Below are 16,637 nucleotides of genomic sequence, written 5' to 3' on the forward strand. Positions count from 1 at the left end.
TTATTGGGGGGGGGACCTTTATTTTATTTGATTCACTGTACATAACATCTTTAAAATACCAATACCAAATGCATTTGTATGATAGGTAATCATGGATCTTATGAATGGCTGCTCATACTTCTTTAAATCGGAGGGAGGGGGGGGGGTTCAAATGAAATCCACTTTTTCTAGAACAAGCTTGCTCTGGAGGTCATCTGGATCAAAAATGAAATTATGCGCTATTTTGGACGGGGATAAAATTCATAAACCCCCATGCTATTGACATGAAAACAAAATATTCTGTACTTTTACGGGGTAAATATGATTTCTCCGGATTCATAAATTTCTCTTTTTTTTCGTTATTCTTGTAATAAATAATCAAAATCTCCCTCAGAATCACAAAACAGATTCTGCAACCATCCCTTCAAAGCGCTTATATTACATAAAGGGTTTAGTTCAGGGTTAAATATACTTTTGTTTTGTAGTTAGTTTAGCTTTTGAATTCATTGGGGATTTTGATTTGCGTACAAACGTATTCCAGAATTAGGAATAAGGCATGATGCAAAATGTAAAAAAGTTTGCAAAACAGAATAATTAATTAGTCACAAATTAGTTTATTGCTAAATTACAATGATTCTATGTCTCTCATATAATTACATTACCGTAATGATAATACTAGTATTCCATAAAGTAGTTTTTTGAATTACTTTTCTGAATTTATAAAGCTGTTTTCAGAGGGAAAAAACCAAACAAGTATAACTGTAATTTCTCTCTAAAATTTGTAAGGTAATTCTATAGTATACATGTATTTATATCTAAGTGCTATAAAATATTAGAAATTGGCCTTCCGTGCAGAATCTACAATACTGGTGTCGCTTTGGAGATTATCTTAGTCTGGTTAAATCGCCGTTCAGTTGGTACCTATAAAATTTGCACTTGCAACATGCAGTTGACAATTTCGAAAGATACCATGGCCAGAAATTAGTTTAACGGTGTGTGAATTTTACCATGGAATGCCCGAAGAGCTATATTTCTCATATTAGAAAAAAAGGTGTACATTATTGTTCTACAACAGTGCATTTCTTTTCATCTCTGTATCAATATATAGGTGTTTTTCATTTTCATGCCAATTATCCTAAAAAGATAACTCTGTATTAGTAAGTGTAGTTATATTTACTGTGTCTAGAACCACATGTATATTTAAGGTAAATATTTTTTTTTTGATTTAAAGAAATAAATACCCTTTAAAACCAATGTTTAAAGCAACTTAAAGGCGTTTATTATATGTAAAAATACAAATGGAAAAAGAGCAGGTTAAGGTATAATGAGGATTTGATGAACATGATGAACATACGTTTCTTTGTTTTTTACGATATCTTTAATTAAGGTATTTATACTGAAGCAATTAGATGAAAAGTACGTTGTTAAATGAGATAAAAATAATCATAATGAAAAAAAAGAAGTGTCTTTGAATCAGACCGTTGGTTGTTGAAAGTACTTTTAAAGCAACAATTACATTGTACATAGAAATGTACATATAATTTAAAACCACTTAAAATACAAATTCATCTAAACAATTTAGTAAATTTTTAATATTTCTTAAATGCATCAGCCATTAAAAAAAATCGAAAGTGAGTTACAAATGTATATTAATTTGTGTGCGGATTTAGCCAATTTTTGACTAAAGAGATGTACTTAAATCCCATTATTGTTTCGTATTTTGCCGAAATTCGATTTCATTAGGAACCATTGACATTTGATGAAATCTTTATATCTATTCTTGAATAATCTCTGTAAAGAAAAAAAATTCAAGTATACCATTTTACAAATTTTCGATCGAAATGATATTCGAGTAATCAAACAATTTGGCTGTACTTTTAAATTTCTAAACAATATAATTTCGGAAGGGTATTGAATAGGAAAAGCTACTTCTAATCTACAGATAAAATCAATGTCTCCACGCAATTAGAAATTGTTTAGAAACAATAAGAGGATTAGAAAAAAAAAGATTGATGAAATTAATGTTTTTTTTCTTTCATAACCATTGTGCATTGAGTATCGTGTGAAATGGTTCGTTTCTTAAAAAACAGACCAAAATTGCAAAGAAAATCGATTTTTATTATCACTGCGAATACTATGATTTTATAAAGAAAAAAAATAAATTCACTAATTTATTTTAAAAAAATCACAAGAAAGCATGTAAAATTTGGGTTCAAAATATTCGTTGCAAATTTCAAGGTATTTGACGAAGAAAGACTCTATACAAACACAATGTCGTTATTGAAACAACCCCCCCCCCTCCCCCTTTCCAAAAAATATTGGTAATTTAAATACAAGCCTTTGAAACATATATGCAAAAAAGCGATAACGTCATATTATTTTTTAAAAAGCTAAATGCTAAAGAGCATTTTTATTTTTAAGTTTTAGAGGCTGATCTTTTTTCAAAATATCTTATTTTTACAGCCTTTCATCTCGGTACTCTGTCACATATATCTTTAGAGACATGTATCTCTTACATTATGCACAGCTCTCGAATTTAGTTATAAAAGGGTTGCACGATGAAGGCTTTATGCTTCAAATACTGTATTAAGTTTAACATTTCACATCAATAATTGAGTGAAAATTATCGACATTATAGTTGATAAACCAACGCTTAAATGCACGTTCCCTGAAATACCAAACTACAATTTAGGAATCAAGTTCAAGTTCATTTATTTCGTTCACACCAACATTATTGGCACAGGAAATACAGTATATAAGTAAGTCGTTATAGTTGTGAAAAAATAATAAATAAATATATGATACAATAGCATCAATGAGAGGCACATACATATGTACAAAATATAAATAGTGTTGAAAACTTGTTCCTGGTAATGTGACCTTGAAACATGGATTTGTTTTAGTTTTGCAAGACGATAAATTAGACAAAATTTCCTCGAGATTGAATGGGAAGAACAATTGATTTTAACTTTGTCTTGGTGATCGTCTGTCCACTATTATAACCAAGCTTAAACTTTTGAACTTCATTAAATATTTAGTTAACTAATTTTAAGCATATTTTGGAACTCATAACATGAATTTAATAATTCGATGCCTCAATTAATTTCACCTTGGGTAAGGACCTTATATAAGTCATAACATACTATGGAAGCGTTTTAATTCATGAGGGGTCAATGTTCGTGGGCAAGCAAAATTTTACTTGTTCTTGGGTACGTATAATTTCGTGGGTTACTCGTTTATACGGTAGATTCAATGAATCAATATGTTTATGAAATAAATTTTTGTGGGGATGTAAATCCGTGGGTAAGGGTGATCCACGAACATTGGTCCCTCACGATCAATGATGATACCCAAGGTACCTTTAATTCCTGAACATCAAAGTCAGAGTTCAACATTGTATTGGTGACAGAGATATATCATCCCTCTTCATTTAAAACGAAAGGATGCCCGATGGAGGAGACGGGGGGTTGGGGGGTTGGGGTTGGGGGTTGGGGGGGGTTAGACCAACTCTTTTTCAGTTTAGGCATTCATTTCAATTTAAAATCAAAATCTCATCAAATGATCATAGCTCAAACATTTCTTAAGCAGTCTAGTTCTATTGAATTTCAAATAAAACAAGCTTAAGAGATTTGGGAAACGACATGGATAATTTTTTTAATCTTCAATTGTTTCTTCCTATACTTGCAATAGTCTATATGATAAGTAAAGAGGGACAAGTGCGCATCCAGTAATCAACACCGTACATAAAACAACCAGTTTATTCTTATTTTTATTCGAATTTAGCATCGTAGAATCAAATCAATTTGTGACAAGAAATAAACGCGCAGATATATAACACACCAAGTTGGTAAACAATAAGAAGAAGTTAAATATACATGTATGTACATGTAAGTTCGGCTTCCAATGAAATACTGTTGACCTTCATCTTTTATATATAAACAAAAAAAAAAATTAAGAAATTATGTAATGTTATTCTGATCACAAGCAATAATACACATTATATGTAATAATGTTCTAAATTCTTAAAAGCATGGAATTAGACCTAAAACATTTAAAACAAATATAAGAGATTTTGACACCTGTATATCACAATATTAAAAAAACATATATCGATAAAAATGAGATAACATGCTTAAACTGTGAAAATGCAATAATGTTTAATAAGTTTCACAGAAATAAGTGCATACTGGTTGTCACTTTCATTACAAACATAATGCAAATTAACTGCAAATATTGACAAATTTCCATTTTGGATTACTCAACCTTACAAAGATTTTTTTCTTACACACACAGAACACCCCATTCACTCTATGAATTGTGAATTTATTTTAGCTTTTAAAGCCAGAATGATAAATAAAAAACGACCATACCAATCAAAGAAATATCTTGTATATATACGAAAAATTGACACACACGAAAAAAAAATTGTGACAAAATATGTACCGAACTAAACACATGCATGTATACTTGCACTTTTTTTTCATCATTCACAATATTAATTAATTGCATTCTATTTTATTAACTTGTTAGCATGAAAAAAAATTACGAATTTTAAACATTATATTGATAAACCACTATAAAACATTAATGCTCGATCGACATACGCCTAATGAACGTTTAATTTCAGGGAACTAGTGAAGGAAAATTTGAATGATCGGGGTATTCTCATTTGAAAACTAAAAATCTTTTTCAGAATAATGATTTTTTTTACTTATAGATATGTATAAACAAGTCGATCCTTCAAAGCCGATACGGTGAATTTTTGTTTTCTTTTTCACATCGGTTAAATCTTGGCAGAATTTAGTCATTGCATACTTGAAGCACCACGTACGTGAAGATACTACTAGTAATGTCCAAACTCCAAACACCCGATTTCAGGAAATCCAACATCAAAACAAAAATAGTAAATAAACAAGTCGAATACTTTAAGTTGAAAATGGCTTTCTTGAAGACCCAGAGAAAAAGCAAGAATACAAGGCGATTTATATCTTTATGTACGACAATCTGACCTACCCAAGACCTTATGTTTCTCTGTTAGCTTTTCTCTCCTACATTATACGTTTTTACGCAAACCATGAAACTCAACATTTGGAATACATTTCAATGACATTTTACACGTGGAATAAGGACTAATTACTTTTAGGGCTTAAATTCTAGAGCAATTTCTTTCAAATATCTTTAAAGTCAGCGAAGGTGAAGTTCTATGAAGTTTTGTACAATATATCACAGGCAGTCACTATTCACTTTCCATATACACAGTGTACTATACAGAATTGTAAACCAACTTAACAATTTGTCTCAGGGTCCGGCATTATAAAGCCAATTTTTCTCTCCGGATGCGCACCACTGTCACTTTCCGAGTCTTTCTTTCGACAAACTCAACTTGAGACTTTTCTGTTGGCCATTCACGGTAGCTTTAAACTTTTCTTATGACAAACACTCTAGCTTTATACTTTTTTGGACATTCGCTTTATCTTAAGGCTTTTCTTTTGTAAATCACCGTAACTTCAGAGTTTTTCTTTTGACAATAATGGTGCCTTTAACTTTGGTCTCCAGCATTTGAGCAATTTTAGCACACATATACATATCAGAGACACGCACAAATAATGAGCGAGGACAGTAACAAAAGAAGTATGCGAGAATGCGCACAAGAACTACTATTGGGGTCACCTGCAGAAATTGACCCGGGCTCAGATGGCGTCCTGTAGACGGGTGGGGTCGTCTGCTTCGATGGCGATGGCGGGTTTGAAACCGAGGGAGTGCGAAATGGTCCGGGTTCTGTTGCAATGTCAATCATTAAGGTACATACATTTTTAGGTTCTTCTAACACAATGAAAGAGTTAATAGGTGTATATTGGCCATTGATCAGTGAATCGAGACTGCCTTTGTTGCAGTCTTCAAAACTCAGCTGGATTATTCTCCGCTTGTGTCCCTTTCCCATAAAAGCCCAACAATTGTAAGAACGATCAGCAAACGATACCGTCACCACAAGAATGCTGCCATCTTTGGATTCTTCAGAAGACAAACACATATGTTCCCTGTTCACTGGTTCTGTTTTGTTAATATCCACCATATTGAATTTGCCACTTAAACCAGATTCATAGTATGCAATGCAATAATCCCTGGAATTAGAGTCCCGAAGATAGATATGACCAGATTTGAATCCAAAGTCACTGGGCAGTTGGCAACTGGTGGTGTAGATTTGGGCTCCATTTACCGCCACTGAAAACGGTTTTCTCAGCTGGTTATCTAGGCAAGTTGTAAGAATCATTTTATGTAATGGAAACTGTGGCCATTCAACTCTAGTTCCAAATTTGTACTGTAGCGTCATTTTCGATGTCTTTTCGTATTCAAAACACGTCATTCTAGGAAAACAACCGTTTTCGAAAATGTGTAGCAAAGCTAGTCGGTAGACCCTTTCCCTTGTTGAGTTGGCTCTTCCAACACACTTAAAGTTACCATCACCTGGCAATTGCAAGTTATATGTAGATATATTCATGTCAATTGGTTTTGATTTCAGATCGGTGTGCCAAGCCCCTTTCAAATCCTCAGGAAACGAGCAGACGTTTGTTTCAGGTTGGCAGCCTCGACATGATTTGTGACAATATTTTTGATACTTGGAGCAAGCTGATTCTTGGGAGCAATAGTCAAACTCGTTTTCGCAGAGATTTGAAACTACCATCTTTTCGAATTCTAAATTCACCCTTTCTATCGTCTGCGAATAGCTATCTCTGTCATTGACCACACATTTACCATCACGGAAAATGGTAGCTCTTTTTAAATCGGACAAATTTCCTTCAAGTCTCATACACAATGGAAACCTTTGGTCATTTGCTAAAACCACAAAGGTGTAATTATCTTCCGCTGATTTGTCGGTCCACGATGCCAAACATCTTAGTTTCTCTTTCAGTCCGTGGACGTCATCCAGTTTACACTCCCTTGTTCTAAAATCCAGTGTCACTCCGTCCCCATCCTCGCATTCGCTTTCCATTCGAGGAGGGATGACAGAAAATCCACATACTAATTCCATCTTGTAAGTGATTTTTAAATTATAACCTCCAGAAAAAGGACATTTTATAGACGGGTTATCATTTAAAGGATACTTGATGATGGGACGATTTTTCAGTATCATGTTTTGCTCATTACAAATTGAAAGTGTAAATTCTGATGGGTTAGATTCTCTAATCTGAACAACAGAGTCCGATCTTTTAAGAAACTGAATACAAGAATATGATATCCGAACATTCACACCACCTTGTTTAGGAAGGTGGGCCACTAAGTAAATTCCCTTTTCACGGTTTATCATCTCATGACATCGTTTTTCAAAGCGTAGATCATTTTGCCTTATGTCGATATAATCTCCATTGAAGTACATATTTTCGGAGTCGTGACCATCCGTCCCACTGCGCCATAACTTGTCCCTTTCCAGAAATTCCGGAAACGTACAGTTTGATTTTCTACTTTGGATGCTCACAAGTAACGACGGAAGACAGAGAACAAGAATAGAAAAGCATCGGTCAACGTACTGCCTCATGGTTCCGTTATTTCGTCAGTATCTGAAAGTAAAATGACCATATGTTAAGGTGGTATGGGATACCTCCATGTTATGACATACTTCTGTTCTGCTCATCAGTATAAATTTCGAATTCCTGTCGCGTTTTGAAACAGATTAGGCGAACCTTTTGACATTAAGAAACTGATACTAATACAGGAGAATTACACTAGTGTCACATTTCTTGATACATCGTATTATTAATTTCAATATCAAAAAGGGACATAAATCGAAGATTCAATAAAGTACACGTAACTCCACACATGCATATTTATAGTATGCTTATACATATACATATTCCTCAAATCCACACGCAGGATTCCAGCAAAAAATGTGAAGTATGAAAAAGAGAAATATTATAGTCTACTACCTGGAGAAATATTTGGATAAAAAAAGAAAGCTGAGGTTATCATCTGTCATTTAATTAAATAATTCAAGTAATCCAGGCCCGTAGGAAGCAATTTCAGTTGGGGGGGGGGGGGCACAGCCATATATTTTTCAGTTGACAGTTGAGGGGGCACTACCAAAAATTTCTTGACAAGCCAAAAAAAAAAAAAAAAGAAAAAAAAGAAAAAAGAAAAAAAAAAGAAAAAAAGGTCATCGGACGTTTTTATTGAGGGGGCACAAGCATATAGTATCTATGTTTACTATAGTAATCTATACATCGGCAAAATTATTGGGGGGGGGGGGCGTGCCCCCCCCCCCCCCCAAGTTCCTACGGCCATGTAATGTACTTTTCTATCTTCAATAATTGGATGGTTGTTGCCTCTAAAAAGGTATTGAAGGAACAAATCGAAATTTACATTTAAATTATATGTACGTCATCCTTTTACTTTTGAATCGAATGTACTGATTTAATTAGCTACCTAAATATCGTAATTTTTTTTTCTTTATCTCTAATGATTTAATTCAACAGGAAAGAGAAAAATTAGTCCTTTAATTGGGACTTATTAAAGCGGAAGAACTCAATAATTCAAAATAATTGTATCTTTTTTTGGAATGCTGACGACTTCACATGAAAGGATGAAAACGCACCAAAAATAAATATATCTGTGACGAAAACTTTTTCATAAGGCCTCCCTCCCCTCAAAAAATATTAAAACAGATACTTAATCTATGTTTATACAGGGTGTGCCAAAATATATGATACCATATGAAATTCCTCCTACGAACACATCCCTTGGCCAAATTCTTTGATATATATCTCTAAAAATATTTGAATAAGTACATTTTTTAGCAACAAGATATACCAAAAAAAATTCTTACACTTTTGAAGTTGCAACGTATCAAATTTACATCAAACTTTTGCAAAAAAACTGCAATTTCAATCAACATGGATTATAAAATGAGCTAGCTGTCCTCATTTTCAAATTGTTATTATCAATCCTAGTCTTAGGTTACTGCTGCTAAGCCCAAACCAGAATCCTTAACATATATAAAAGGTTTACCTCTGATGAAAATCAAAAAGTTACGATCGAGACAGGCACTGTTGTCTCAAGTTAAGAAACTTTATGCAATGTCAAGACATTATCATTACACAGATAGAACGTCATAAATAGGGCATCATTTAAAAAACCATAGCATTTTTTAAAGTGAACTCATTTTGTTGCTTTCTTTTTAATGACTGTCAAATTATGTGAATAAAATTGGACAGTATATGCAATGTTTATAATGCATTTCTTATAATCCAATATTCATTACATTAGGTTTTACAGAATCTAGAAATGGTATCATATATTCTGGGACACCCTATATAAATATATAACTTTAGCCAGTTTTATTCTCTCGATAAATCAATTATGCCCTAAAAAGTAATTTCGAAAAAAATATGCAGATTTATAAGGGGAACAGCCAAAAAAAAAAAAAAAATGAACATCATCATAGAAAATATACATATTTTCATACAGTATTTTATTAATTTGATATTTAAATCATTTACAACCAAATTAATTAAGAAAATATATACCAATCCTTGTTTACGGTAGTAAGCAGCTTGTTTAGTGCCACTTTGTGTACATGCATCCAGACGTTATAGATAATTGTGGTTTTACGAATTCAGTCTAAATTTATTTTAAATGTAACATTTGCATACTTTGAAAATAATTAATTCAGTACCCACTTTGTGCCAACACTACCCAGGGCCCGTCTATAATGTTGTAAAATGATCTCTGTTTATATAAAATACAGTAGAATATTTCATTACGGTTCACCCTTGAAGCATTAATTTATTTCCTAATGAAGCTGTGTTATACGTTAACCAGACAACTAAATAAATCGATAAGAATGAGGATATACGGAAATGAAATATAAATATAACAGAGTTTGGTCACCCCCAAGCATTTTTCGTTTCTTTTGTATTTGATTATCTCTGCATCAAGGTTTCTCAATCAATCATAGTTATAAGCATCATAGACATGTATAGATTATCACAATATCTTTTACCATGTAAACTTATATAAACTGTCAAACACTGTTAATTTTTTTATACCCCAGAAGATCGAATATCTGGGGCATAATGTTTTTGTCCTGTCTATCCTTTTGTCTCCGAAAACTTTAATACTTGGCTGTAACTTCTGAACCGTAATATTTAGTATCATATAAAATTTGAATTTAACGGGTGGCAGTAAATACAAAATTTACCGATAAATTCAAAATTTACAACATGACAATTCTTTAAATTTAGCATGCATATTCAACTATAAATGCCTTTGCAAAAGTACTCAGATCAAAGACCATGTGTGTCCATCATAGCTTATGACAGGCAGAGGACATTTGTGAGTTTTAATACATTTACAAATTGCATAGGAATTTGATAGTAAAGAGCATCGTTGTATAGACTTGTTGATTTTTTGGTAAGGATTAGGATCGACAGAGCTAAAGCACCAGGCAATCATTAAAATCCGGGAAAAATACAGCGATGATAAAATACCAAATGTGTGTCAAAATTCACCATCAATGATTAATATAGATGCTGATGTTGCGATTGAGATTTAAATTTATATTAGTCATTATTGTGCATATTAAATTACCATCTTGCCAAAACACTTACAGAACTAAATAAAAAGTGTAAGTTGACCACAAGTGCAAGATAATGGATTTGATTGATAATATTACATCACAAATTCGAAGCTCAACTAAAAACAAATCTCTGCCTACACTTAATTTTTTTTTTATAATTACAGGGGGCAGTTGTCTTTAACAAGCAAATCTTGTTTTATTATTGGGGGGGGGGGGCTTAAGCTGCCACATGATTTCAAGTTAAAAAATATATATAATTTGGAAACTGGAATCAATAGAAACAAAGTTTTAGATAGTTAATCAATGGAAGGTTAATAACACCGACGGGGAAAAATGAAGCTCATTTTACACATTATTCTGAGAATTCAAGTACATACGCGTAGTTTACATTAATTATGAAGCAGGAGCATATAAATTATCTTCCATCTAAAATTGTAGATATGTAGTTTCAAAACTACATAGGCTCGCTCCCGGGAGAAGAACGTTATAAATATTACAGAAATAGTCTAGAAAAAGTTTGTTGCTTTATATGTAAGGTTATGACAATTTTGCGACCCACATTGATATAAAAGATCATCGCGGAAGAGTAGGTAGCATTAGGGTTAAACCTAAGTAATCATGGACTTTGAGCAAGATTTGAACATCAGACCTTTAGACGTAAATGACACACATTCTTGACATTCTTTATTCAGGGTCTATAATAAGGCCAGTCTGTGGAACATTTTATTATGTTCACATCATATCGGTATTTGATAGATATCATCTTTTGTACAAGCTAAAATATGAAAGTGAATTCGGAAAAATATATTTCCTTTTAACCATAAATAAGATTTCTTTTATTTGGTTCTACAAAGAAATTGATTTGTTTTTAAAACTTCATTTTCCCATAAGTTATCTAGTTTTCGCTTTAACTATAAATAAGTTCTCTTTTATTTGGCTCTACTAAGAAATTGAATTTTTTTAAAAACTTCATTTCAAAACTAGTTATCTAGTTTTCTTTTCCAAGTTGCTATTTTCGGTTGGTCTTGAATTTTTTTCCCGAGATATTGAATTAAGATGAATTAAAATCTTTACTGATGAAAATGTTTTTGGTTTTATGCGGTGTTAGTAACTCAACAATCTTTGTTAGTAAAATAACAAAATTATTGAACAAGAAATCTCCCATCTCAACACGATTTGCATGCAAATACTCTAAAACGACTTAACAATAAAATAGATGGACACTAATGAATTGTATGGCTTTTTACATCTGGACCCGCTGCTATTAATATTGATTAGAAAATCTGGGTAATTAGCAATCAAGGAATTCCTAGCTTAATATAATGTCTTTAGAGGATGAAACAAAATGTCTGTTTATCTGGAGAACGAAAAATTGACTTTTGTTAACGGAACATGGAGCTCAAGAGGCTTGTTTCATATTTTGTGATCATAAAAAATTGTTTAAACAAATTCTCGTACCCCATCTGTACTTAAACAGCTTACCCGTACAGCATACCCGTACTGGAAACCCCCCCCCCCAAATATTTCTATTCAAAATTTACTACTTTTCAACAAAACTTTAAAATTATTTCAAGTGTAAATGTTTACGATAAAAAAAGTAAAAATAAATTTGATCTCTGAGGACATTGTTAATAAATCACCCTTTTTTTAAAAAAGAAAATGTCAACTCTTCTTGTTTCAGCAAGAACATCCCTTGGTTTTTCACTTATATGCTACTCTTCGTATGCCTGCAAAGCATGGACTTTTGTTAAATACCAGTCTTACAGATGCGCAATAAACTGTCTGAGGATCAAAATTAAAACCCGCTGAGACACTTCACGGAATGGAGTCGGAGATAATTCAGATATCGAACCCGATCCCCTTTGGTCATTTCCAATGAATAACGAGAGCATTGTGCTCTGTTCCGTATAGAGCATGGGACAAGAGACTAACAGTTAGGCCCAAATCATCGGATATAAAATGCAATTTGCTTTAATGGAGCAAAATGTCAAGATGCCCATGAGAAATATTTACTCTAACGATAGTGATCTCTTTCTCATAGAAAGTCACGTGAGCAACCAACACTTCCTGCGCCACCAAGACGAGGCCCACTTTCTGCAGCGATGTATCTTTTTGTTTTTCTGATATGGATGTCTTTAGTTGACCAGACAGCACTTTGCATTATAATGACTAATCTGCGAAAAGCTATTCACAATTTACTGCGAAGGAATATAACTTTTAATGATTTTTAAAACACAATCTAACGGCTAGTAAAAACCTGTGCCGGTAGGTTCCTGGTTAGTGATAGAAGAATAAATAAAACATAAATAAAAACTTACTACTAGAAACCTAGTTCTATAGTTGATATCCAAATTTTCTTGAATAACATTTTATCTGACGACGAGTTTCAAAAATTTTGCTTTGGTATTTATTACAGCCTTATATTAGTCGGTATATTGTATTTTTTTTTGTTTTCTAGATATTATTGTTATTTCCTGAACGTAAAAGAAACAGTGCTTCTCTTGACAAATCGCTGACCCAGACATACTAATCACTGCATAATCTTTTATGTAAACTTTATGTAACAAAGGTGGAGAGATTTGAAAGAATTTTATTAATCACTAATTATGAAAAAAAATAAATATATCCGCTCTTTTGAGCATAGACATCGATTTTGACTTTATTTCAAGAATTGTTACACAGGAGAGAAATTGTACTCATTGAATGATCCGATGAAGTTGTAAAGGACTTTTATTGCGGATGGCGTGCTTCAGGTCATCTCCAGTGGGACCCAGGAAAACAATGACATGTAATTTTTGTATAAACAAATCTAGACAATTTTTTTCATTCATTGGTAATAGCATTATATTATTTTCTCCCCTGCTCCCCAAATGAAAAAAATAAAAATTGCAGGGAGAGTGGTTTTAGTAAGTGGCTCATGGATGAAGATTCACCTTAGCGTCAAATCTCGTGATTATGGAGTTTGGACGTGATCTTGTTGTCAGCGACTGTGAATTCACAGCTCTCACATCACCTTCACTTCCTCTCACCATTCAGCCTGATTAGGGGTTTTCGAGTAAGCAAATAATGGAAATATACGAGAGCATTATTTCCTTTGGTGATTGGCCATGGCTGTCGGTGAATAAAAAAAAACAAAATAAAAAAAAAAAAAAAAAAAAAAAACTCAGAACATGAAAACCATACAAAAATCCATTTTCAGTGGACAAAATTAATGTTGTTTTTATAGAATTTCATAATTTGTCATATCTCTTTTTTTTCCGAACTCAATGGAAATATTTTCATTGAAAGAAATATTAAGCATTTAAATGCATGCATTATTACTGTCCCATCAGATCAATACCATACGTTGTATACATTTAAATGCTGGTAAATGTTAGGTACTTGCGATGAAATTTTGTGTCATTCTTTAAATCTTTTATCCCTTTACATTTAAAAATTCTACTGTGTTGTCTACAGGACCTGGAACAAACGTTCTACTTTTCCTATAATCATAAAGACTTGTCGTGGAACGACCAAAAAAAAAAAAAAAAAAAAAAAAAAAAAAAAAAAAAAAAAAAAAAAAAAAAAATATATATATATATATATATATATATATATATATATATATATATATATAAACAAGCAACAACTTTAGGATTTCTACAATTAAGATTTAACTGCGATCGTCACACTACGATCGCAGAATTCAAAATTTAAGGTGGAAAGAAAAAAGAAGATAATTAACTTATTTAACTTCGAAACAGAGCTCCTTTTGCTTTTAAACTAGGCTGAGCAATGTTTAATGTGCATGTTAACATATGTATTGTGAGTATTAAGTATTTTATAACACATTTATGTTTTTAGACCGGATTTTATTCTAAAACCGCAGAGATGAAAATAGCAAATTTTTAATTTTAACTTTAAAAAAAGGATAAAACCTATTTGCGGTTTATCTTATTTATCCAAATTATCCAAACTAATTTGGATTTTTTAGGTCTTTGATTTTTCCTACAATTTAACGGATTTCTTTATACAAAATCTTTTTTAAGTTTAAATAAATAGGCATCTTTATTTTCAACATATGTTGACATATTTTTTTTCAACATAAAGAAATATTTTAAGAAGAAGTTGTGAAGGAAAAAAATGCTAACAAGCAACTCTTACCTTGACATGGTACAGTACCCTATTTCTAAAGTTCCAATTACCACAGAATATATCATTTTCACATAAGAAACATGTCGTTTTTGATCCCAAATACTAAATCTTCATACATCACAACAGTTTCCGTGTCAAATACAGAGACTGTATAAGCTTTTAGCACTTTACCTCTTTACCTTAACTAAACACAGCTATCAATGCGCGCTCCTAATATTAACAATATAGAATGGAGATCGCCAATATAGGAATCTTCGATAATCGAATTGTCCGCCCAATTACTCTATTTTCCGGTTCGGCATTGTCGAAGTTCGATTGCATGTGTGGTCAGGTGGACTACTGGTCGACTGATCTGGGACATATGGCGATCGATGACGTGAAAGTGAAAATAAGGTGATATATTATTTAATATTAAACAATGCTAATCAATTATAATTACCTGTAGACGTCTTCCTACCAAGTACATTTTTCATTACTTTCGCTTTCCCATAAAACATATCTACATTTTGCTTATATGATATAGATATTCTTTTTTTTTTTTTAAGTAAAAGTTCATGAATTTCATTTCTTTTTTTCCTGTGCAGGAAGTAAAAGGTGCGGGAAATTGTTTAATTTTCTCCGGCAGATGCGCTAATTAAAAATTAATGCTGTCATATTACCCGCTTGCTGCTAACACGTGTTGTGTAAATTGAGACAGATTCTCGACGGGTATTTTCAATTGAAAAGCATGAGGCATGTCCCTTTTATTTTCACAGAAATGTTACAATTTCTAAATATAAATCTTTTATAAGTTTAAATATTATCTGATACCATCAGGCTACATCTCTTTTATCTTTGAATCGTTAAATAAATAATTTTTTATTATCGCATTTTCGGGGGATCCATATATATTCATAGAATCTATGGGGACACACAAACTCAAATTTAGTGCATAGACTCAAAGACAGTCTCGTGTAAATAGTCGTGTTCCATCGTCCTTGTTATGGGGCAAATCCTTAAAATGTTAAATGACTTATTTTTATATTTTTCAGTGTAAAGATGTAGTTGTCATCTAAAAACTGATAATAAAGTTGAGTGATTATCTAATTAGTTATGTAATTAACTTCTCAATAGGAAAATTAACTAATCCTTGCTCTCTTGGTATTTAACTTTTTCATGCCCCTATAATCGAAGGTTCGGGGCATATAGTTTTTGCCCTGTCCGTCCGTCTGTGTCTGTCTGTTTGTTTGTGTGTTTGTCAGCAAAAACTTTAACACTGCCCATAACATTTAATTGGTTGGAGCTATGGCTTTGATATTTCACTTGTGTATTCCTTGTGACAAAAAAATTAATGGAGTACCAACATATTTGACCTTTTGTCCTTGGAGTTTGACCCACTTTTGTAAAATTTTACCAAACTTTAACCTTGACCATAACTTTTGAACGGTTGAAGCTAGGTCTTTTATACTTCGCATGTGTATTTTTTGTAATAAGACCTTTCCTTGGGTCCTTGGGTACAACATTTTTTGACCTTTTGACCTTGATCTTGGAGTTTTACCTACTTTTGAAAATCTTTAACTTTGGCCATAACTTTTAAATGGTTGGTGCTAGGGCTTTCATATTTCACATGTATTCCTTGTGGCAAGACCTTCCCGTGTGCACCATTAATTTTTACCTTTGACCTTGGAGTTTGACTTATTTTGATAAACTTTAACCTTGGCCATAACCTCTGAATGGTCGGTGCTTGGCTTTAATCTTTCACAGGTGTATTCCTCGTGACAAAACCTTTCTTTGGGTATCAACTTTTTGATCTCTTGACCTTGGAGTTTGATTTGCATTTGAGAAACTTTAACTCTCGCCACGGGATGCCATACTGGGGCATCAGTTTTTCACACTATATATATATATTTTTGATATAGGGTAGACTGGGGTAATTTCGACCACTTTTGCTGATTTGTGGCTTTCAGTCCACAAA

At 32.5% G+C, this 16,637-nt stretch overlaps 1 protein-coding gene across 1 annotated transcript; it reads right to left on the reverse strand.

Annotated features, from left to right (window-relative positions):
- Positions 1–3,735: 3,735 nt before the first annotated feature.
- On the reverse strand, positions 3,736–15,031 carry LOC133206195 (uncharacterized). The gene is made up of 2 exons (XM_061342131.1): positions 14,693–15,031; positions 3,736–7,535 (listed from the first exon to the last, which is right to left on the reverse strand). The coding sequence occupies exon 2, from the start codon at positions 7,511–7,513 to the stop codon at positions 5,567–5,569; it is 1,947 nt and encodes a 648-aa protein (XP_061198115.1). The 5' UTR covers positions 7,514–7,535; positions 14,693–15,031; the 3' UTR covers positions 3,736–5,566.
- Positions 15,032–16,637: the final 1,606 nt, after the last annotated feature.

This window comes from Saccostrea echinata, unplaced genomic scaffold, assembly GCF_033153115.1.
Source record: "Saccostrea echinata isolate AGI-Se365-2 ecotype Australia unplaced genomic scaffold, CSIRO_AGI_Sech_v1 ptg000054l, whole genome shotgun sequence".
In the NCBI taxonomy this organism is placed as follows: Eukaryota; Metazoa; Mollusca; class Bivalvia; order Ostreida; family Ostreidae; genus Saccostrea; species Saccostrea echinata.

What these genes read in the sequence shown, in the direction of transcription:
- LOC133206195 (XM_061342131.1), bottom strand. Translation starts at nt 7,513, where the DNA reads ATGAGGCAGTACGTTGACCGATGCTTTTCTATTCTTGTTCTCTGTCTT.